The 22,018-nt window shown below is 43.0% G+C and overlaps 1 protein-coding gene across 3 annotated transcripts in view; it reads left to right on the forward strand.

Moving 5' to 3' along the window:
- Positions 1-22,018, forward strand: part of Dock8 (dedicator of cytokinesis 8) — a 184,598-nt gene that overhangs the window by 41,887 nt on the left and 120,693 nt on the right. For 2 of the 3 annotated variants that reach the window (XM_050157606.1, XM_050157613.1), the window contains exons 2-4: positions 954-1,056; positions 8,519-8,694; positions 12,732-12,803. In XM_050157606.1, coding sequence (XP_050013563.1) covers positions 954-1,056; positions 8,519-8,694; positions 12,732-12,803 — 351 coding nt within the window. Of the gene's footprint in view, positions 1-953; positions 1,057-3,002; positions 3,122-8,518; positions 8,695-12,731; positions 12,804-22,018 lie in introns of those variants that run through there. The other variant, XM_050157623.1, reaches the window with a different exon arrangement.

Here is a 22,018-nt window from a genome sequence, read left to right on the forward strand (position 1 = left end):
GCATTTGGAAAGGTAACAGGGTGCTTTTGTGGAGGAAGAAGTACTGATCACAACTAGCAATATCCTGCCCATTTCTGTGCTTCACACAGAAGGCTGGGAACCAAATGATCATGCCGTAGACACTGTCATGGTGGAAATGTAAGTTCTGTTTATGTTTTTATAGCTCCATAGTACATAGAAGCATCGGGTTTCAATTTTACATATGCTTTGGTAGGACACTGAGAATATTTCAAATATACAGCCTATTTGATCTTTAGTAATCTGATTAGTTTCTAGTGGTATCCATTAATGATTCTGACTTCATGTGTTTTGACCTGATTGTGCTATGAGTACATATTTGGGAACTAGTTTGAAAAGTCAGCCACCATCAAATGATATGATGAGAAAATATTTGTGAGTTCCAGTAACCTAGCAAATGAGTGTCTCCCATGTCATTGGGTCATTTTCCTGGAAGCTGTTGAAAAAAAAAACAAACAAACCCAATGCTGGGGAATTCTGGGTCTCACTGTGAAGGTGCCTGCAGGGAAGTGGGCATTTTCATGTGACAGTCTCTGGTGCATACTGCTTTAGTATCAGCCAAGCCAAAGCCTCAGCTGCCTGCATAGAAGGCAGGGTTAAAATGGCAGGTAAGTAGAGTCAGAAAGGAGCCCTCCTTTCATTGTGGCCGCTCCTCTGGGCAGCCGGGGGTCAAAGGTTTAGGATATTTATATTGTACCTCAAGGTCTTTCTGCCTTCTGCCTTCAAATAGAGGCTGGCGGCCATGACTGCAGGTGTTCTGGCCCCTGTGAATCGCTCTAGGGTACATTTGGTGCCCAGAAACCACAGTCTCCACTAACCGACCTCTAAATACACTTCAGTCTCTTCTGCTCACCGCTCAACCAAAGAGAACACGGTAATTTTTGCAGTGTTTTTTTTTTAAAATAATAATTTAGATTTCTCTATTTTAATTCAAGGTATTCATCGTCGGAAATCAGAAAGCAGTTTACGCTCCCACCCAACCTCGGACAGTGCCATCGTCACAGCATAAGTGCATCCGGTTTCCCCTCCCTGCAGCTAGTAAGTATGTGTTCCAGGTTTGCTCGGCCAGTGGTCAGGGACCGAAGTGCCCAGCATCTAAGCTGCTCCCCACCTAGTCTTAGCTCATTTTGCACCTAGCATTCTCTGCTCACGGCGTCTTGACTCTGCCTGCCTTTAGACATCAAACATCTCCTCTGTCAGACAGGATGTGCGTAGAACGAGACAGCCCAAGATTGGTTCTGATGTTCTCTGTTTAGGGGACTTTCAGGCTACTCAAACCCATTCCAATTATAGCTCATATTTGGGAAGGGGGGAGCCTAGACGTTGACCGTTATTTTTAGCATGCTTTGGTTGGAAATTTTTAATTCACGAATCTCAAAAGTCCAATTTACAACTCTTTCTTTGAAATAGTTTTATTGGAAGTGAAATTTACATACTGTGAAACTGATCAATTTCAGCATCATGGTTTAGTAAATCTGGGAATTTTATTAGTTATTTAACCTCTATTCAGTCAAGGTCTAGAGTGCCCCCCCTTTTGTATCCCCTCGATCCCATCCCAGGCAGTCACTGTTCCTTGCTGTGGTTGTAATTGGCCCTGCCTGGATCCTCACTCCAGTGAAATCTATCACACGGAGAACAAACCTTTAGTTTTAAAACATAGTATATTCTCCTTTCAAGGTGCCAACTGGTGAGTGTTTGTGGGTACCATATTATTTATGGACCGGAGGCCAGCTGTGTGTCGGGTGAAGCAAAACTGTCTTAACTGAGGCTGCTTGCAACCCAGAAGTGGGTGCCACTTCCTTTGAGGGAGCTGAGCCGGCTCTACCTTCACTTCCTCACACGGCACAGCCCACAGCCACACTCTCTGGCTGATCTAGTGGTTATCTTGAGAAGGTTAGGTTATTTTCTGTTTCTAGTTATTACTTCAAAACCACTTCTGCTCTTAGAAATTTTGTAAGCTTCCCCTGTTTCCTGTATCCGCCATTTTGTCGCCTGTAACAGTTTCCCCGCCGCGTTAACTGTGTGTCTGCAGGTATGTTTACTGGCGTGATCTGTGATTATTTCCGAAGGATATAGTTTATGCATTGTGTCATTAATGAAACAGTGCTAACGAATATATAGCACCTGCACTGTGAGAGCTTACCTGTGGTGCCAGCTTTTTGAAAACCCTGTGTATGACTTTGGAGCCTTGCTAGGCCACCCTTTTTATTCATCTTTTTCTGTTGGCTTCAGAACTTCAGGTTATGGCAGAACCAGAGCCAAGTGTGTGGTGCCTGTGTTCTTGGAGTAAATAAACCAGGATGTGTTACATATATGCTTAACTGGGTGTTTTCTGACGAATGTTGTATTTCAAAGTGTGCAAAAAAATTTGTTGAAAAGTAATTGGATGTGCTTTTAAATTTTAAACAATGTGGGGAGCTTTGGTGATTGCTTTTAAAAAAAATATTAAGGCTAGAGCTCTCTGTAGCAGCTGCTGGGGGAACAGTGTGGACACAGTGGAGAGGTTTTTAAGGAAGTTAGCAGGTTTAACCCCTTGTCTCGTAATCAGTCTTTGTCGTGACACCATAGCCTTGCATTATGGCGGGAGACATCCTTGTTAAATGGAAAGTTACATAGGAAAACAATGTCATGTTTGCAAGTGTCTTTCAGTAGTTGGCTGTCTCCTTAGAAGGCTTTGGCAAAAGTGCATTTTGATGAGTTACTTCAATAGCTGGGAAGTCAAATTAGCATGTGGCTAGCTGCCTGTATTCCACAGAAGGTATGAAGGAAGCAGGCAAAAGGTTAAGATGTTACCAGCACCTTTCCTCTGATGGCGGTCATTCAATCCTAGTCCTGTTTGTGTATAGCTGTTCCCCACATGTTCTTCCCGCTTGTTACAATGTAGTTTCCTCAGTCCTTTTCCCTGGCTCTGGCTTGCCCTGTTTTTTCTGTCTGTGGAAGTCCAGATGCCTGATCTACCTTCTCAAATCTGTGCCCTGTTTTAGAAAACCCCAGCTCCCTGGCATCATCTGCTCTCGTGTGGTGGTGTGGGACTGTGTGACTACGCCTCCCCTGCAGCCGTCTTCTCAGACAAGGCTCCCAGGAGAAATCACCAGGCTACGAGGTGATTTTCCTTTACCTTGAGAACATTCTTTTCCGAGATAAGTAGTGGAGTGTAAGAGTCATTTTTAGCAAGGCAGAGGAGTGACTTAACACTCAAGCTGATGGAGTTTTAGAAAATATATTAAAATCACGGGCTGAATTCTAGACTGCTTGGGCATCGTTTTGGCTAATTAAAAAAATAAGACCAAGTGCAGTTTGACGGTTTCTTTTGCTTTTAGTAATATGATCATTTTCATAACCTCATATGTTGTTACAAATGATTGGTGAAGAAATATATTTAGTTGAAGCCCAGTCATTGCTGTTGACAAGAGTAAAGAGTTTGGGTTCAGATGAGCCCAAGGTAAAAGGTGGTTGTCACTTATTGGCTATCTAACTTGGGACAAGCCATTTAACCTCTCTGAAGATTTTAGCTCCCTTTTCTACAAAATTGGCGGCTTATGTTACCTCCATAGTATCAATGTAGAGCTCCATAGTGGAGCCTGTGTAAATAGTGGATAGTATTGTTGCCTTAGGTACTTGGCATTATAGAGATCCTGTCTGTTATTAAAAGGTAAATAGGGGATGATTCCAGCTCTGTGAGGCTTTGTGATCTATTTGAGAAGACAAGTCATCCGGAGGACCACACTGGCTTTAAATGTGATGGACATTCAGAAGAATGCTCTGTAAAGGCAAAAGCTGCTGGAGGAGCTGAGAAGACCCAGGAGATGGGTCCTCGGCCCTGACTGTCCATCAGAAACACCCAGTTCTTCTTTATACTTCTAGCCCCCCCCCCCCGGCCTTGAAAACAGCTAAGTCAGAATTCCAAAGGATAACAACCAACAATATTTTAACAATGCTCAGACTGTTGGCAGGTCCCCAAACACACAGGTTGAGAAAGATTCCCAGGGGAGCGGGGCATCGTCCAAATAGCAAAGGGCATGTTCAGGGGTGGTTTCTTTTGTTGCCCTGCATGCTCTGAGTTGCAGATGTGCGGTAAGCAAGGACCACATGATACACCTGTAGGTAATCCGCACAAAACCCAGCTCCCTGTCATGGATCTGATAAATGAGTGGAAGCAGTACATTGTATTGTCGCCTTTTGTTTTATTCAGTTTTTGTTTTTAATGCTAGCTATAAATGCCTGCTATGATGATTGTGCATACAAATATTTTAAAAATAGATAAGCTACTTTTTAAAAGATTACACCAGTTTTGTGTGTGCACATGCACATGTGTGCTACGGCATGCCAGTGGAGGTCAGAGTTCAACCTATAAGAGCTTGTCCTCTCCTCTTGCCACATAGATCCTGGGGGTTGAACTTAAGTCACTGGGCTTGAGGGCAAGCTGTTTCTCCCTCAGAGCCATCTCTCCAGCCCAGTAAACTTCTTTTCTTTCTTGCATGTTTAATATGAAGGAGAGCTATCATTTACAATGCGATTTCCAGACACAGTGGTGGGTTGGGTCTGCCTTTGAGGACAGAGCTAGAGAGATGGCCTCTGGCCATCCCATGTTCAGGCCCGAGATGCCCACCAGCTTTGGCATTCTCTGCTGCCACTGTCAGGGGAGCAGGTTAACCAGAGATCTGGTGCCAACCATCTACATAAGCAAACAACTGAACACCTGATGCTTGCATTAAAACTGTAAAATGTTAAACCTTTTCTCTGGTTATTAAAAGTAGAAGGTATAATAGGTGCATAGAAGAGAGGTTTTGGATCTGTGTGGTGATTAATATTCTTGAGTACATTTTTATGGAGAAAAAATATATTATTTCTCAAAACAGTAATAGAAAAGTCTGAAGTGAAATGACAGCCGATAGCTCTGCGTGAAGTCAAGGATGTAAAAAGCCACACCCTGGGCATGCACCTGAGCACCTGAGCACCATGGCTACAGGACTTGTTTGTACGTCTAACATTCATGTTTTTAACAAGTCTCATGCCTGAGACGCATTCTTTCCTGTGTGCACACTGGTTTCTGTGAAACACAGCACCCTTTTTCTTTGCCAGCTAAGCATGGCTTGAGCTCTGACTTCTTCACTCTGAACCTCCTTTGTGCCTCTGATTCTGTTGATCTTTGTCACTTAATTTTTTTTCCAGAGTTAGCTGTTCTGTGTTGTTGGTTGTACTGGAGGGACATGATGGAAAATGAAGTGCTCCCGTGTAGCTTCCACGCACGTTCATGGTAGAGGATAAGACACAAGCATTCTGCATGCAGAGCGGCACTTTGTTATGGTCGCTGTAAACAGGGATCAGAACAAGCCAGGGAGATGGCCCGGTATGAACCGTGCTTAACACTCAAGCATGAGGACCCGACTTCAATCCCCAGAACCCACATAAAAAGCTAGGTGTGGTGGCACCTACTTATCATCCCAGTGCTGGGAAGGTAGAGGACAGGAGCATTCCCAGGGCTCACTGGCTAACCAGCCTCCTCTAATAGCCCCGTGTCCCAGAGAGAGCTCCTGCATCCAAAAACAAGGCCAATGACTCCTGAGGAAAACCTCAGGCTGGCCTCTGGCCTTCACATGTGTGTACACCAACTTGTGCCATGTGCACACACACATTTGATTTACTAAAAAACAGAATGACGGTCATAATGCCACCTCCACATCTACAGTGGCATCAGTGGAAGATTTCCGTTGGGGTGGCAGGAGAGCAAGCTTCTTGTAGGTCACAAAATACTTTGAAATCACTGAAAGGAGAGGAAACTTTCTGCCTTTAGCTTTGTTTGCTAAATGTCGAGTGGTGACTGTATTTTTCATTCATTGAGGAAATGTTTATTGGGGTTTTCTCTGTACCAGGAACGTCTCCAAGAGCTATGGATAGCAGTCATTCATGCAGCAAAGAACCCCACTGTTTGTTCTTGTGGAGCGTGTTAGAATAGGAGGTGGGTGTAAACAAGTGACTGTCAGCTGTGGTGAGGGCAGGAGGGCTTATGAAGAATGAAACAAGCAAAGGGAATAATGGTACAGATGAGATGCTATTTTAGGTGGGGTGGTCTGCTGGGATCTCTGTCTGAGTAATTGCCAGATGATGGGGCAGACCATTGTCTGCTCCTGATCTTTGGACCATCTGTCCTATCACAGGTACAGAGTTTTCACCTTTCATAGCTTCGAGTTTCAGGAGCATGGCAAGTGTTTTATTTTAGCCGGACTGGAATCTTTTCTCTCTGACAGTTTTACGCAGATATGTTTTGCTTCGAGACTTCGACTTTCCAGTGCTCAGTGCTCATTCACCAGGTTCAACTGTGTTTCACAATGATTTTTAAATGCATTTCATTACCAGTGCTTGAGTTGCTCATAATATACTCTGAGCATTCAGTCCCACAAGAAGTTCTGAGCAGAATTTATAGGTTGTTGTAAATGTATTTTTTTAACTGTTCTGATGCATACCTAACTATTTCTCTTATCTTTTAGTTATCTTACAAAATACTGGTTCTTTGGAAGCCCTATAAGAGAAAACAATCGAGATTATAGTTGTTAAGAATACAAACCTGACTATATTTGAATTCCAAACATGCTACTTCCTAGCCATGTCATCAATGGTGAATTATCACATCATCTGAAAAGGAGGATAACTAACCCAGTGTATTTCCATGGGTTCTAGTGAGACTGATTTGGAAAGGCCCCTCATGAGTACTGTGGCTCCTTCCTCAGCTGACTTCAGGTCAGAACCAGGGGAGACCTTCCTGTCTTCTTGCCAACTGATGATCAAGGGGAGCTGTTTGCTTGCAGCTACTAAGCTCCATCCTGTAAGCCCCTGCCCTGGCTCCATTTCATCCTGCTGACAGAGCAATGACTGTGTTTGGACAGAAAGACCAAGAATCCAGCAGTTGTTCAGCCCACAAGGTTGGCCCCTCAGCTGGTCTTTGGGATACCAACCAAGTAGGTTCTAATACCAGTAGAGGAATGCCTGAGCTTCAGGACAGATGAACTTGCTGGAGAGCGAGCAGGTTAGAAAGGAAGCGCTTCCTTCTTCCACGTCCTTTTATGTGGGCTGCCATTGCAAGGTGTGGCCCAGTTTTAGGGTGGGTCATATCACACCAAAGGATCTGGATTTAGGGTGTATCTTCCTGTCTCAAATGAGCCAATCAAGGAAAACCCCTCACAGGTCTACCCAGCTGCTTGGGTTTTAGCTGGTTCCAGATGTAGTCAAGTTGACAGCTAAGAATAGCCACCAAAGGCAGATCTAGCTTCTCTCTCCAGTGTTATTCCTGTCTCCATTACTACCAGGACAGCAGAGGTGGGAGGGACAAAGGAAAGGGAAAGGTGGGAAAGGTGAAAGCCATGGTTACATTCTGGAAACTTTTTTGCCCTTTGCCTCTTCCGCAGCTGCTCTTCTTCCACCCCAGCTGAAAGGCTGCTGGTATGTAGACTCAAGGGGATGAAAAACCAGTTTGGTCAGCCCTTCCTTCAAGCCTGCCCTCCCTTAGCACAAGTGAGGAATCTGGAGCTTTTTGTTCTGTGATGCTCTGGGGGTAAAGGAGAGCAGTGTTCCCTGGCTGGCGACTCCACACAGTCTTCCATAGAAGAACGCTTCAGAGAGCTGCAGCCTCTGCCCTGTGGCTATGGTTATTCTTGTGCCAATCTCCTTGATCTAAGTGTCCCTCTCTGCCTTCAGGCAGTGGCTCCTGGATCTTTGCATGCCATAGGGGACTGATAAAATGTTGCCAATTCCTGATACTTTCAATTAAAGAGCAGCATTGTTTCAGTTACCCCGAGTTTCTATCCTCTCTTGTATTCCATGTCACCCTCCGTGGGAGGATGAAACAAAGACAGGAGAGCTCTCCTCAGCAGACACTCACGGTTTGCTTACCCAGCTTCAGTCCAGTGAGTTTCTTCCGAAGCGGTAGTGTTTGGACGTCTCAGCCCTAGAGGGCTTTAGCCGCAAGCCTGGCTCCCTGTCAGCCGGGATTGTGTCTGAAGTACTGGCTTTGAGCAGGCTATAGACGGTTCCCTTCTAGGGCCAAGGGAAACACTGTGTCTGAGCACACAGCCAGAGGAGTGTGTGCCTGAGTTTCTGGAAAATTGCCTGCTTTCTCGTTTTCCCTGTGTTTGGGTAAACAAAACATGGCCTCAGAGAGCTTTTGTAGGAGAAATTACAAAAATTCCTCCAAGCCCGTGATCTCATTTTGGATCTCCTCAGGATTCCTCATCAGGCTGCAATTAAGCGGAGAAAAATTCTGCCTTAGGGTGTGATTTTAATTACTCATCGTGTTGTGACTTGACTCTCCGCTACTGCCTTCCCTTCCCTCTCCTGTCACCACGGCAGTTTGACAGCTTCTCCGGCATTTAGGCTAAAAGTGAACCTCTGAGTGGAAGGGGCGGGCAGGGCTGTGCGCTCTATCCACTACTGCGTGCCTGTGTGTCTGTGCACTCCACCAAGGAAGCCTGGTGGGAACGGCCCTCTTCTCTCCCTCTCCCTCCAGCCTCAGCTTTATGAGCCCGTGGAGCCGGTGGACTTTGAAGGACTTGTGATGACACACTTAAACAGCTTGGATGCGGAGCTGGCCCAGGAGCTGGGGGACCTCACGGATGACGACTTGCATGTGGCGTTCACACCCAAGGAATGTAGGACTTTGCAGCCCTCTCTGCCAGAGGAAGGGTAAATCATTTTCTTAACATATGAGAGGGGAAGGGTGCTGATTCTGAACCTCTTTTTCCTTCTTATTTCTTGAGATAGAGTCTCACTGTGTAGCCTAAGCTAAACTCAAAGTCGCAACCCTCCTGCCTCCCAAGTGCCAGGATCACAGGTGTGGGCCACAGGCTTAGCTTTGAAGGACTCTTGAAAAGAAGCAAGCTTTGGGTTGGGGTGGGGGATGGGCTGTAGGCCAGTCGTGAAATGTCTGTGTAGCGTGTGCAGGGTCTTGGATTTGATTCCTAGTGTGACAAGAAGTTAATGAACTTTTTTCATTAAAAAAAATATTTTAGGGCCTGAGGAGATGGCTCACACGGAAATGTGCTTGCCACACAAGCAAAAGGACTTTAGTTCAGATCCCCGGCATCCACAGAAGAAGCCAGGCATGGTGACATTCCCTTGCTACTCTAGTGTAAGCGAGGCAGAATGTATCCCGGGTGCTTGCTGGCTAGCCAGTCTAGCCAGTTAGTGAGCTCCTGGTTCACTGAGAGATCTTCCCTCAAAAACTAAAGGGTAATTGAAGAAGACATCCAACATCTACTTATGGCCTCCACGTGTATACACACAGACTCATCAGAGCGTGCGCGCGCACACACACACACACACACACACACACACACACACACACACACTTTAAAAGGAACAAAACTACTCAATCCACTAAAACCACAAAGCAAATACAGTGTTGCAACCTAGATGTAGGCAGTTTGTTTTGTTGTTTCATGGTACTGAGGACCTAGCAGAGGGCCTCGGGCATGTTAGGCAGCTGTACACGGTTTCTAAATTGGTTTTGCCAAAGGCTTTGGAAAGCCTTGTCTGAACTAAGACACAGTTACAGTTCAAAAGGATGCAGTGGAATGGGATGGGATAGTCCAAAAGAAGCCAAGATGACAGGCCTTGGAACTGAACTGCTGGCTTCCTGCTTAGTGACCATGGGCTAGTTATGTGACCTCCAGAAGCCTTGAGGTCTCTATTTGCAGAGTGTCAAGGGTCTAACGAGTATTGAAAGGCCTCTACAGAAAGCATTTTCTGGGCCAGTATGACAGCTCAGCAGGTAAAGGCCCTCAGCTGCCGTCCTGATAACTTGAGCTCTGTTCGCAGAGCTGACTCGCTCAAGCTGTCCTCTCTTTGCCACATATAAACATACGTGCACGTGTGCACACACACACACACACATAGACACAAAGTAAATGAATGTAAAAGGCTTGTAAAGGCATTTTATTTGTTTCCATACAAAGGCCTGGATGGAGTTATAACCTAAGTTCCCAGGAATGCTTATTGAACATCTGTTGTGTCCTGAGGAAAAAAGATGAAGAAGGGAAACACCCTTCCTTTGCTGAAGTTTTGTGAAGGGTAGACACAGCAGAGGCACCGTAAAGCAAATACACAGCTATTTAGAGCCGAGTTGCTGAGCGTGGCGCAGGCAACCACTCACATCTGAACCAAACATAAGCAGCCGCAGAGTGAATACCCCTGGCTTTATGGAGATTCTGACTAAATTTTATTTTCCATCCTTTTAAAATCAAAATTAAGATTCGCATCCCCTTGAACATTTTAAGTCTTCTCATTTTCCCCCAAAAGCCCCAGGAGTGAGATGTCAAAACATGACACCTGCCCGCGTTGCTCTGAGGCGCCTTTGTGTTAGGTTATGTTTCTGCACAGTTGAAGGTGACCGGACAACTGGGCTGTGGGAAGTCCCTTTGTTCTGCTCTCGGGTCAGTTTGCTTAACATAGCAAGCTAGCCATGTGTGCAGCTCTATTCCGTGTAGGAAACACTCATTCCCCCAAACCCAGATCTCTGTCCTCACTGGGAAACCTTTCCTCAGCATCAGGCCCTTTATTCAGGGGTGGTTTCCACAGTGACAACACTTCTTCACCTTTGCTAGAGTCACATTATTTATCGGTGTGAATGTTTCCAGTTAGTTGCCTTAAAATGTGGCCAGATATGTAAAGAATTGGTATGAAACTCAGGACATTTCCAGGGAGGAAGACGACTTTTTAAACTTTGATAAAGAAGGCAGTCTTTCCCAGAGCCATTCTGTGAGCGAGACACAGTTTTGTTGCTATGACTTCTGGTGAATGTGTTACCTCTCTGATGACTGTTGCCAAAGTCTTCCGCGTAAGCAAGGCAGGCAAGGGAGGGCATTCTGGTCACCACGAGGGTAAGACCCTGTGCCTCACTCAGATCTTGCGTTGAATAGTGAACTGTGGTAGTCATGAGCCAGGCCCTGAAGGTCCCAGCTCAGCCACTTGGTCTCTTACTTGGATTAATATTCTTAGCACTTCATTCTTCTACACAAGAATAACAGCAGTGCCTGGCCTGTCAGATCCATACATGTGAAGTGCTTAAGTCAGCTCCCAGTGCATGGCAAATGTCAGCTAAGTCTCAATTAGCACAGGGTTCTTACTATGAACCAGTTACTCTTCCGGGCGCTTTGCACACTAGCATCATGTCTTCATCATGGTTCTCTAGAGGGGGTGCTCTTACTATTCTCACCACTTGCTGGTGAGGATGTTGAGACACAGAAGGACTGAGTGACTGCCATAAGATTACGGAGTCAGTGTGGACCGGAGCTGGGATTTGGGCAGTCAAGGCCAAGAGATCTCATATCTAACGTTTGTAGAATTTGGTCTCATATTGATAGGTAGTCCAATGGTGAGTTCTGTTCTGTTTCCTGTGATGAATCAACTGAAATGAAGAAGCATTTAGTTTGGGCTATGGTTTGGGAGTTTTCAGTCCCTCGCTGGTTGACTGCTTTGTTTTGGTCCTATAGAGGCAGAGTGTTATGGTGAGAGATGATAGCACAAGAGAAGTAATTTGTGACCACTTCACGGCCATGTGAAAAAGGCAGAGAGGAAGAAAGCAGTGTCCCACAGTCCCCTCCAAGGGCAGTGTCCAGTGATCAAGACCTTCTATGTGACCCCATGTCCTGAAGAACTTGCCACTTCTCGATTGTGTCATGCCAGGGACTAAGACTTTAACATGTGGTCCTTAGGAAGGCACTCAAGATCCAAATGATGGCATCCCTGTTTTACAAATGCAAAATTAAGATTTGTAGTATAACCTGGAAGGGGTAAAAGCCCAGAGGCCTCTACCCAGACAAAGAACTATAGGCAGCTATGGAATGCTGAGAGCCAGAGAAATAATCTTCCCCGGGGAAGAGCACACCTATTGCCTTTCCAATACCAAATGGTTAGCCCTGAAGACATACACATACAAGTAACATTATATGGACTGAGACAGCTGTATCTGTGAATGTGTATATGTATGTGTGCATACATATACATTTGTAGGTATAACAACAACTAAAAAAAAGAGGCCATGGATTTGAATAAGAACATGGGAGAGTTTGTAGGGAGGACAGGGAAAGGGGGAATGATATAATCCTATTATAATATCAAAAAATATTTATATAAAAATTTACAGCTTTTAGACCTATTTAGTACTCATGTATTTCTAACAATCCCAAAAGCATTGCGACCATCATTACTTCTGATTTCCAGACTGTGAAACACACGGAGAATGTCCCTAATGGCACACTTCTCAGCAGGTATGACAGGAATCCACGCCTGTATCTGCGGAGTCATCAAAGCCTAAGACAGCTGTTCTCGGCTTCCTGAATGGAAAGCCGCATGCCCTAACAAAATTACAGAAGAGCAAACAAATTTTTTCCATTAGAAATGACTATTTGAACTTATTTTTCTTGTTTAGTGTTTAATTATAGCTCCCTACTTATGCCTTACTGCCTTCAGGCATAGATGTAGTTTAGCAATTCTCTATAACAAAGAAACTCACAGAGCATAAAATGCCCACATATTTGTTTCATCAAAGAACAAATGTCATTGCCTTGGGAATACTTCATAATACTTCACACACTTGAAATGAGTGGACAAGAACATCCCTAGCATTCTTATTGATACAGATTTGAAGTGATGTTTTGTCCCTTGATTTTATCACGCTTGTTCAATAATAACTTGTTTTATTTTATTTTTCACCTAATTAGAGTTGAACTGGATCCTCATGTCAGGGACTGTGTGCAGACTTATATTCGAGAATGGCTGATTGTGAACCGGAAGTAAGTTTATCCTCTCTTTATATATAAATGTTAATTTATATAAATGTAAATTTTGCATTGCTAGTGTTTTCTTGCTTTTCAGTGACTTTTTGGAGGGTTTTTAGGGTTGCAGAAAAACTGAACAGCAAGCCCTGAGATTTCCCAAACTCCCCCTCATGCTGGGCACACTGGGCTACAACGCCAGCGCTAGGATCCGTTTTTGAGCTATATATTCGGTGTGTTTTTCACAAACGCATAACGAAATGCTTCTGCCCTTGCATCGTCAAACAAAAAGGTTTTTTTTTTCTGCCCTAAAAATTCTGGTGCTCTTCCTGTTTCTGCCCGCACTCTCATTGGTCCATACCAGTCTTCTTCATGGTCTTTGATTTCGCCTTCCTCCGTCTCGTCTCCTGTGGCTTCATCCTGCGCTTTCTGTTAGCACAGAAAAAAAGAAGTTTCGTTGTACTGATATCCTACAGTCTGTTTATCCATTCAGTTAGGAAGAAAATCACATTCTAAACATGAAGAACAGGATTGCCTATGAGGCAGTTACAACTACTCTGGAGGCTGAGGCAGAAGGCTACTTTGAACCTAAAAGTGCAAAGCCAGCTTGAACAGCATGACAAGACCCTGTCTCACAAAAATAAAAAGAAAGGAACGCATCTTTTTGTTTCTTTTTTATTTTGATGAACTCCTAGATAAAAGATAGTTAGTGAATTGAAACGACCTCAGCTTCGAAGATGTCACTAGAATTTGTGACCCCTAAATAAATCACTTGCTAGTCTTCTCATCAAGAGAGTATTTTTAAGGGTTAATTAAACATTTTGTGACATTTTTTTCCCTGAGGTTTCTATCCCCAAACTGATGGCCTTCACAGCACAGTCTTGTGAGAAGGGTTGGACCACAGGAATCCCTGCTGTGTGTGCATGTGCAGGCACACGCATGGGCCTGTGTCTGAATCCCACTCCATTAGATACTTATCAGAAAGCCTCTGAGACATAATCAAGTTTGCAAAAGGTAGCCTGCCCTTTCCCTACTCCAGCAAGAATTACTGTTCTCGGGGACAAATAATAAAGGATGCTTGGGACTTGGGATTCGGGTTTTATCCAGCTCCTCTGAGTGCGCCCTTGAATCTGGTTTTGTTGTTGTTCTTTTGGGGCTTGTTTTGTTTAGTTTTGTGTTTTCGGTAAGGCCAGCATGCATACTGATTCCAGTAACTGAAGAGGAGAGAGAATCACTTATAGGAACTAATTACATAAACCTGCATGTCAATCTGTCTTCCGTTCTAACACAAGTGGGAAACCAAATTTGCCAGCAGGCAAATAAGATTATGCATTGCAGTTAATAAGTGAGAGTCAGAACAAATTGTTCTCAAGCTTCAAAACGGTATAATTAGAGGCACTTTTCTGGGTCTTTAAAGTTCTAAAAAAAATCCAAGAGGGAACAATAAACAGAAAGTCCATTGGGCTAAATTTGGCTTTCAGATTTATTTTCTATTGGAAACACTGTGCTTGCTCCCTCCTCTTGGTAGCACAGACTCTTGGAAAACTTTTTTTCTGACTTCCACAAATTTCATTTTATTTTTTTTAAAAAAGACTTTAGAATGTTCATGACAGGGAGTTTAGAAACTTTAGAAACTATAGAGAAACAAAACCAAAAGTCAATGAATTTCATTCTGTGTAGGTAACCATGGTTGATGATGATAATATAGGTCTTGAATCAAATTTCTTTGTAGTATGTGTTTATAGAAATAGTAAACTGGGCTCCAGTACTCTTTTTCGCCTGCATTATCAATTTTTACAGTAAGGGAGGATTCCCCATCTTTACTTTTAGTGATTCTTCCTAATCACAGTAACTAATAATTGCATAATACCTGTATATCACAATTTATCCAATCAGTTTTAATGTTTAGGTGAATCCTCATTTTGTTTCGTTGTTTTTGTACTTACAGTGCACCAATGTCCTTCTCACTAAAATCCTGTGCATATTTATAATTTTTTTCTCTGGGGAAAAACTATAATTTCTGTGCCTAAGGTATATGTGCAAATTTAAGACTTAATAATAGATCAACAATTTAATATACATGAATTACATATTGAATATTAGAAATTATAAAATATGACATAAACATTTTCATTTTGTGAAAGCATTGACATTTTTGACATTCTATTTGATTATCAGCTTGGACTTTTTTTCTCCCATGTATTCGTTGGCCACTGGTAATTTTTTTCCTTGGTGTACTACTTAAAAAATTTGTGCAACTCTATTAAGCTATTTGGTTTTATAAAACTTTAGACCACGTTTTCCCTTTTCATGTTTTGGGGTGTATGTATGTTTGAATGCATGTGTACATGTGTGTCTGTGTGTCTGTGTATGTAGTTATGTCTGCACATACATGTGGAAGCATAAGGTTGACCTTGGAATCTCTCTTGATTCCTTTTTCACCTTGTACATTGAACCAGGGCCGCTTACTCGAACCCAGATTTGCTTAAGGGATCCCCATCTTCACCATCTGAGGCTTTTAGGTGGGTCCTGGGGGGCGTTGTCTAAACACTCTGATCCCCTTGTTTGTACAGCAAATGCTTTGCTCACTGAACGCTTAACGCTTCTACCGTGTAAGTTCCTTACCCAGGATACTTTAACATTTAGAACGATTTATGTAATTAAATCCATGTTGGCATTTTCCTTAAGATTTTTATTTTTGGTGTCATGTTTAAATTCTAATTTTAGCATAACATTAATTTGTATGGCTTTGGGTTAAATATGGGTCTAGACCTTTAGCCATTTGGCAGCTTTTCCTGTTCCCTGGTGTATCCTATTTCTTTTTCAGAAGCAATTATTATCCATGCGCTTATCTCTTATGAAAACAATATGTTTATATTACGTCACGTGTACTGAGATGGAGATTACCACTGGCTGAGTTCTCAGCACATTCATGTCATGGACCAGTTCCCTTCCCCAAAACAAGCTAGTTGGCAGAGGAAAGCCTCCAACCCCAGAACTCATTGACAGTTCCTGACAATCTTTGACTAGTATCCTATAGAAGGGCACATTTTTCTACCCCTATTTTTGATTTTCTGGTAAAATGAATCTGAAATGCTGAGAATGAAAATAATAATCTCAACATACTCTTCTCCCAAGAATCACTCAGTGCCTGTGTATGCCCATTATGGCATGGGGAAAATCCAGGTGCCCTTCATCACCCAATTCCAATTCTATTTTCATCATGGCTTTTTAGAAAACATTTTTATTTACTCTTTGGTAATTATATATACAATATATATCCATATATATACACACAAAGTATATCCATTTATATACATATTTACATATATATTTGTATACACTATAATTTTATATATACAATGGTCATATCCATTCCTTATTCCCCTGGACACTTCCCCCACAACAAATACCTCACCAACTTTCATATCCTTTGTTTTTTTTTCTCTCTGTCTCTCTAATTACCACTAAATCCAGTTGGTGCTGATGGCATACACATGGGTGTGGGGCAGTCAACTAGAGCCTAAGCAATATACCAGCCACAATACCTCCTAAGAAAAAAAAGACTGCCGTTTTCCTGGCAGCCATCAGCTACTAATAGTGCGTCAGCTAGGGGTGGGGCTTCATGAGCCACTCCCTATCCAAAGCGCAGGGACATGGCCCAACAGTTAAGAGTACTTGCTGCTCTTCTAGAGGACTCGAGTTTCCCAGAACCAATGTTGTACTTCCCACAGCCACTGTAACTTAATTTTTAGGAGATTCAAGGTCCCCTTCTGACCTCTGAAGGTGTATAGTCTCATACACACGAGAGAGAGAGAGAGAGAGAGAGAGAGAACAATACAATATTTTGGGATTATAATTACAATATTTCTCCCTTCCATTTCCTCCCTCCAAACCCTCCCATATTCCCATTCTTGCTCTGTTTTCATTCACTATTGTTTTACACTCACAAACACAAACATGAGAGCATAACCAATCGGTGTGTTCTGCTGCTCTCAGCATTCCCTAGTCGCCGGTAGCTCTTTGTGCGGGGTTGAGGCCTTATGGGCTTTCTCCATGTCAACTTTGGCATGTCTGTTGTCATTTCCAGTTCATGTTTAGGCAGTCATGTAGGTGAGACTTTATGTCAGTGGCTTCTGACATTACTAAGAGACACAATTTTATAGAAAATTCCCTCATCCTCTGGCTTACAACCTTTTCGTTGCCTCTTTTGAAATGTTTCCTGAGCCTTGGGTGTGGGAGCTTTTTGTAGATGTAGCTATCGGAACTTGGTTGTACAACTCAACATTTTGATTGGCTGTGGTTTGTCTCCGTAGTCCCTGTGATCTCCATCTATAGTCCTCGTTCCTCACCAATATCTATCGTTTTATATGGTACAAACATACATTATGTTTTTCAGTAGTATCTTTTGAGACCATCTTGTTTGGTTACACTATGTTAACAGGACTGAGTTTGCTTTCTGCTGCTGTGATAAAACACTGACCAAAAATCAACCTGTGGAGAGGATGCATTTGGCTTACGTGTGCTTATCACAGACATCACTGAGAGAAGTCAGGGCAGGAAATGAAGCAGAGAGCAAGGAGTAGCTCTGCTGTGACCAAAAGAAACAGCTCTTGCCTCAAGGAGTAAAAGGCATGGTTTATTCTGGAACAAATATAAGTGATCGTGGTCATGGAACATACATTTAGATCTCACCAAATCTAGTGTTCCAACATGGAAGCAGTTTGTAAGTAACAGAACAAAGATTTATCAGCCAAAGCGTTTTAAAAATAACATTGGTGGAGGCATCGGAGTGTAAGTTAAAGCATGATGGGGGGGGGGGGGAGCGGAATCTCTCTACATGTCTCAGATGCTCTCTGATCTCGTTCTTGACTTTTAGTTTGATGGAAGCTAGTGACTGCTAAGTTAGATTTCCAACATTTACTTATGATTCCCAGGATGTTTGTTCCGACACAGATGCCAGCAAGGAATGGCTAATAGGGGGCTAAAGCTAGCCCAAGAAAAAGTGTAATTGGACTTGTGGACTTGCAACATTCCAACTGTCCTCTGTAACTCTTGTTCCAGAGGATCTGATGATCTCTTCTGGCCCCTGAAGACACCAGTCACACACATGGTACACAGACATAATGCAAGCAAAATCACACATACTCATAAAATACAAACTTCAATATACATATGCATACATACACCCATATTTTACTATTGTGAGTGAAATGGGATTTTAAAGATCTCATTAGTAATAATCAAGTAAACATTATTGTTTATGATATGTATAAAAATGAAGTATCACGATAGACACTTCAATTAGTGTGTCGAGGGAATAACCTTTAAACTCTACACTATATATTTTACTACACTTTGGGGATGGGTGACAGCCCGCTTTCTCCAGAGGTGTGATCTTAATGAAGCCACTTTGCCTTCCATGGACATGTCTTTGTCATCCAAAACCATGCAGTCAGGCACTGATTTAGGTAGCTCCTTTATTCCTCAATTATCTCCTGACTGCTATTACATTTCTCTATAATATCTGGAGACAGACTTTTATGCCCTTGTTCTCTGCGATAATGGCTTTGGACTCCACTTAATGGGCAGAGGTGTGGGGTAATGGCCGCTGGCATTCCCTCCCACTCCCATCATTCTGTCGGGCATTTGCCATCAAGTTCTGTCATTGTCCTGTTTAAATCAAATGCAGAGTACTGCTGTGAAAGACAAAAGTGAGGTCCATCGCTTAGTAGGGAAAGGTTGAATTATGTATAGTGCATGATCTCCTTTTGGAGTAAAAATTTTCACATTTCTCTGGTTTTTTACACATATGTGTACACATATAGAAGTCAGTCAGAGCAGCTTGTAGGAGGCAGCCCCTTCCCTCCACCTTAGGGCCTGGGTATTGAACTCGGGTGATCAGGTTTAGCCGCAAGCACATTTACTTATTGATCCACCTCACAAGCCCAGAAAAAAAATTCTGTTACTTGAAATATTTGCCTGTGATTCTGAAGCTGGGAGATTCCTTGAATAGATCTCTTTCTGTGTTTCATGTCTACAGTTAAGCCAAGACTAACATGTTTTTAATCATTTTTGTTTTATGTGTTTTGAAAATAGGCATAGAACTGATGATTCGTGGTGGGGCTGTATTCATTTCTTATCTAATTTTCACAATGCCTTCATAATTTTGGGTGGATTGTGTTTGATAGCATCCTTTGGGGGATAGTAAGGGTCTTAAGCACCATTTTCCCAGTCATTTTCTCTAAATGAAGCTGGGGTGATTAACTTCAGAATGTTTTCCATGTCTTGGTGGTGAGTCAAACTCTCCAGTGATTAAACATGTTTATGTGCAATTTATTTTTGGTGTATGATCCGCAGTGACAGTGAAACATTTCATGGGTGTTATGGGCAGCATCATAAAAGTCCCTAGAGTTTGTCTTTCATCCTGAGTGATTAAGGCGATCCTAGCAGAAGGTCATGCTCAAGGAGAGTGGGGATATCAAGGAATAGGGTATCATCTGTTTTATTGCTCCATTTTTACTCCCAGTGAACTGGTAAACAATTAAAAATTGAACACATCAGTGCATATAATTCAGTTACTCCCAAAACACCATAAAAATGTCTCCTCGATCAATAATTGCTGATTATGACACACATTTGTCAAGGTGCTCTGCTTTCTTAAAGCACGGAGAGCAAGGCAGGCTCATCGGCCTACGTGGTAACAAGCAGTAACCTGGCTGTGCACATCACCACGGCCTGCTCCAGACCCGCTGTGCCGAGGCCCTGGTCAAAGGCTTCTACCAAGCCTTTGCTGGTATGGCTAGCAATTGTCACCTCCTTCTGTGAGTTTGTAAAACACCTTGTTGACGTTTTTTCTGAAGCTTTTGCCACTGTTCATTGAGTTCCAGCTACCTGTCTAAAGCGCCTTAAGTTAACTGTGGCTTCTTTTTTAGTAGAATGACTTCTCTGAGGGCAGGTCCAGCTCTCAGCTGTAATTCTTATTAATTCTTCTTGGTATCTTATTCTCAAGAGAATTAAACTATAAACATTTGTTGAATGAAAGAATGAATGAAACTTAACAAGCAAATATCTGTCTCATATTTTAGACCATAGCTTTAGCAGTACACTTAGGAAGGGAGGGGACTTTCTCAAGACCTGGAGACGGAGGGTGTCACAAGTTTAATCATGACAGTAGATTCTCCCTCAGGACTTTGAAGCATCCTACAAGTGGAATACTAAAATGGGCTCTTTTCAGAGCTCTCTCCTTGTTTCTGATAGCTAAGGACATTTCTCCTAGAAAACAATGTAGTTCTGCCGTACTGGGGATATTAGAAGACATTGAATTCTATGTATTTATGAAGTATCTGGATTTACAGTGCATTCATTGACATCGCATGGGACAGTATTGTCACTGATGCTAGTGAAAACAACTGGTATGTAACTGTCTTTGTTGCTTCCCATAGAAGCAGAACCTGGGGCAGGGATTCAGATGCATGTGGTCTTTAAGTCTTTAATCTAAAGATGAGTCTTTAGAAAAAAACCTGGAGAGGAGCCTACTAAGCATGGTAGTCTCAGATCATAGTTGGCCTTGAGCTGCAACAGTTTTGTGTGTAAAATCGCCTGAAGAGAGAAACTATTATGTTCTGACTCCTATCTTTATAGCCATCATGGAGCCAAAGTAATAGGGTTGGCATGGGGGACAGGAAGGAAAGATGGGTGGACAAGTTTTATGCTCACAGCAGCTGGAGAATTGGTGCATGGCTTGGTAGACGGGACCTGATTGGAGCCCAGTAATTTTTACTGCAGTGCCAGGTGCCTGACATTCTACTTTCCTTTCATTTAGAGGCAACCTCAAATTTATAGAAAACTTCTGAACATAAACCAAGAGCTCTTCCGAACCATTAACCATGGGAGATGAAGCCCCTGACCTGCTTTTCCCATTATCCCACCTACGTTAGTGTGTAATTGCTACAGACAAGCACATTTTCCGTTACAGTTGCCATATAATCCCTACATTCTGAAAATTAATATCAATATTTCATTACCACTTAACCCCCAGATTTCAGTTTTCATCAAATGCCTGAAGGATATTCTTTGGAGAACAAAAGAATCCAGTTCCAAATTACACACTGCACTTTAATGTGACATGTCATTAGTCTTGTCAATGCCTTCGAGGTCCTTGTAAGGAACTCCACAAGACAGTCCAACAAAATGGAAGGAGTGGGGGCATCTATTTGCATGAAACAGAAAAAAAGACATACATTCTGTGTCCCCAAAAGGGTCTTTAGAAGGGCAACTCGGATTTTATTTCCTATAGTATGTAAGGATGTAGAGCTTTTATCATCAAATCACAAATTCAATTCAGGAAAGATCCCTGCGATTTACCCGTGTCCGTTTCCTCACCCTGTGAAGAAGCAGGCAGAGAGACGTGCCAAGAAAATGTTGATGAAGGCAGGCACATGCCTGTGCTTGGGTGTTGTGCTGTGTGCTAGTGTGTGTTTGCATGTTTATAAGTTAGCACTCTTAGAAATAGGAGTAATTTATGAGTTGGGGGAAGGGGCAAGCTAATGTAGTCCTGGTTATTAGTGTGGCTGCACCTCAGGCCTTTAGGTCGGCTGCCTCCCCCCCCCCCCCCCCCCCCCCCCCCGCCCCAATGGCTCAAGTGTTCCTTGAAAAGAAGCTTCTGAATCAGTTCCCTTTGGAGGGGACAGTCCTAAAAGAAGTAATTGCAGGCACCACTGTGGCTTTAGCTTTAGCACTGCTTCATAGGGCTTTACAGAGCTAATAACCACAAGTCTCGTGCCTTCTCATTTGGGAATCTAATTACAAAACAGTTCTTACTTGCCTATCTTTGCCACTACTTCCGTCAGATTGTTCCCCCCCCCCTTCCCGGGAATTAGACCACCCACAGTGTGGCCGAGTGGGTGAGGCATGGACTAGATCCCCCTCGGCAATTTTTATTTACTTGCTATTTGTTTGTGAGTGTGGGTGTTTGTGTACAGGCCATAACTGTACGTGGAGATGAGAAGACGGCTTGCAGGAACTGCTCCTGCTCAAGCCGTAAGCCTCGGTGGCAAGCAGCACCTGTGGAACCATCTTGCCGCTTTTTTTTTTTCTTTTATGCACCAAGAAGGCCTGCTATGCCCCTCCATGGGGCCCCCTAGAGTTACATGGTTAAGAATAACTTCCAAGAATTTGGCAGACTTAAGAAATCCCACACCAGGTCTTCCCCCCACCCCGCCAAAAAAAAA

Source organism: Alexandromys fortis, unplaced genomic scaffold (assembly GCF_014885135.2).
Source record: "Alexandromys fortis isolate MF-2015 unplaced genomic scaffold, M_Fortis_MF-2015_v1.1 scaffold_10, whole genome shotgun sequence".
Lineage (NCBI taxonomy): Eukaryota > Metazoa > Chordata > Mammalia > Rodentia > Cricetidae > Alexandromys > Alexandromys fortis.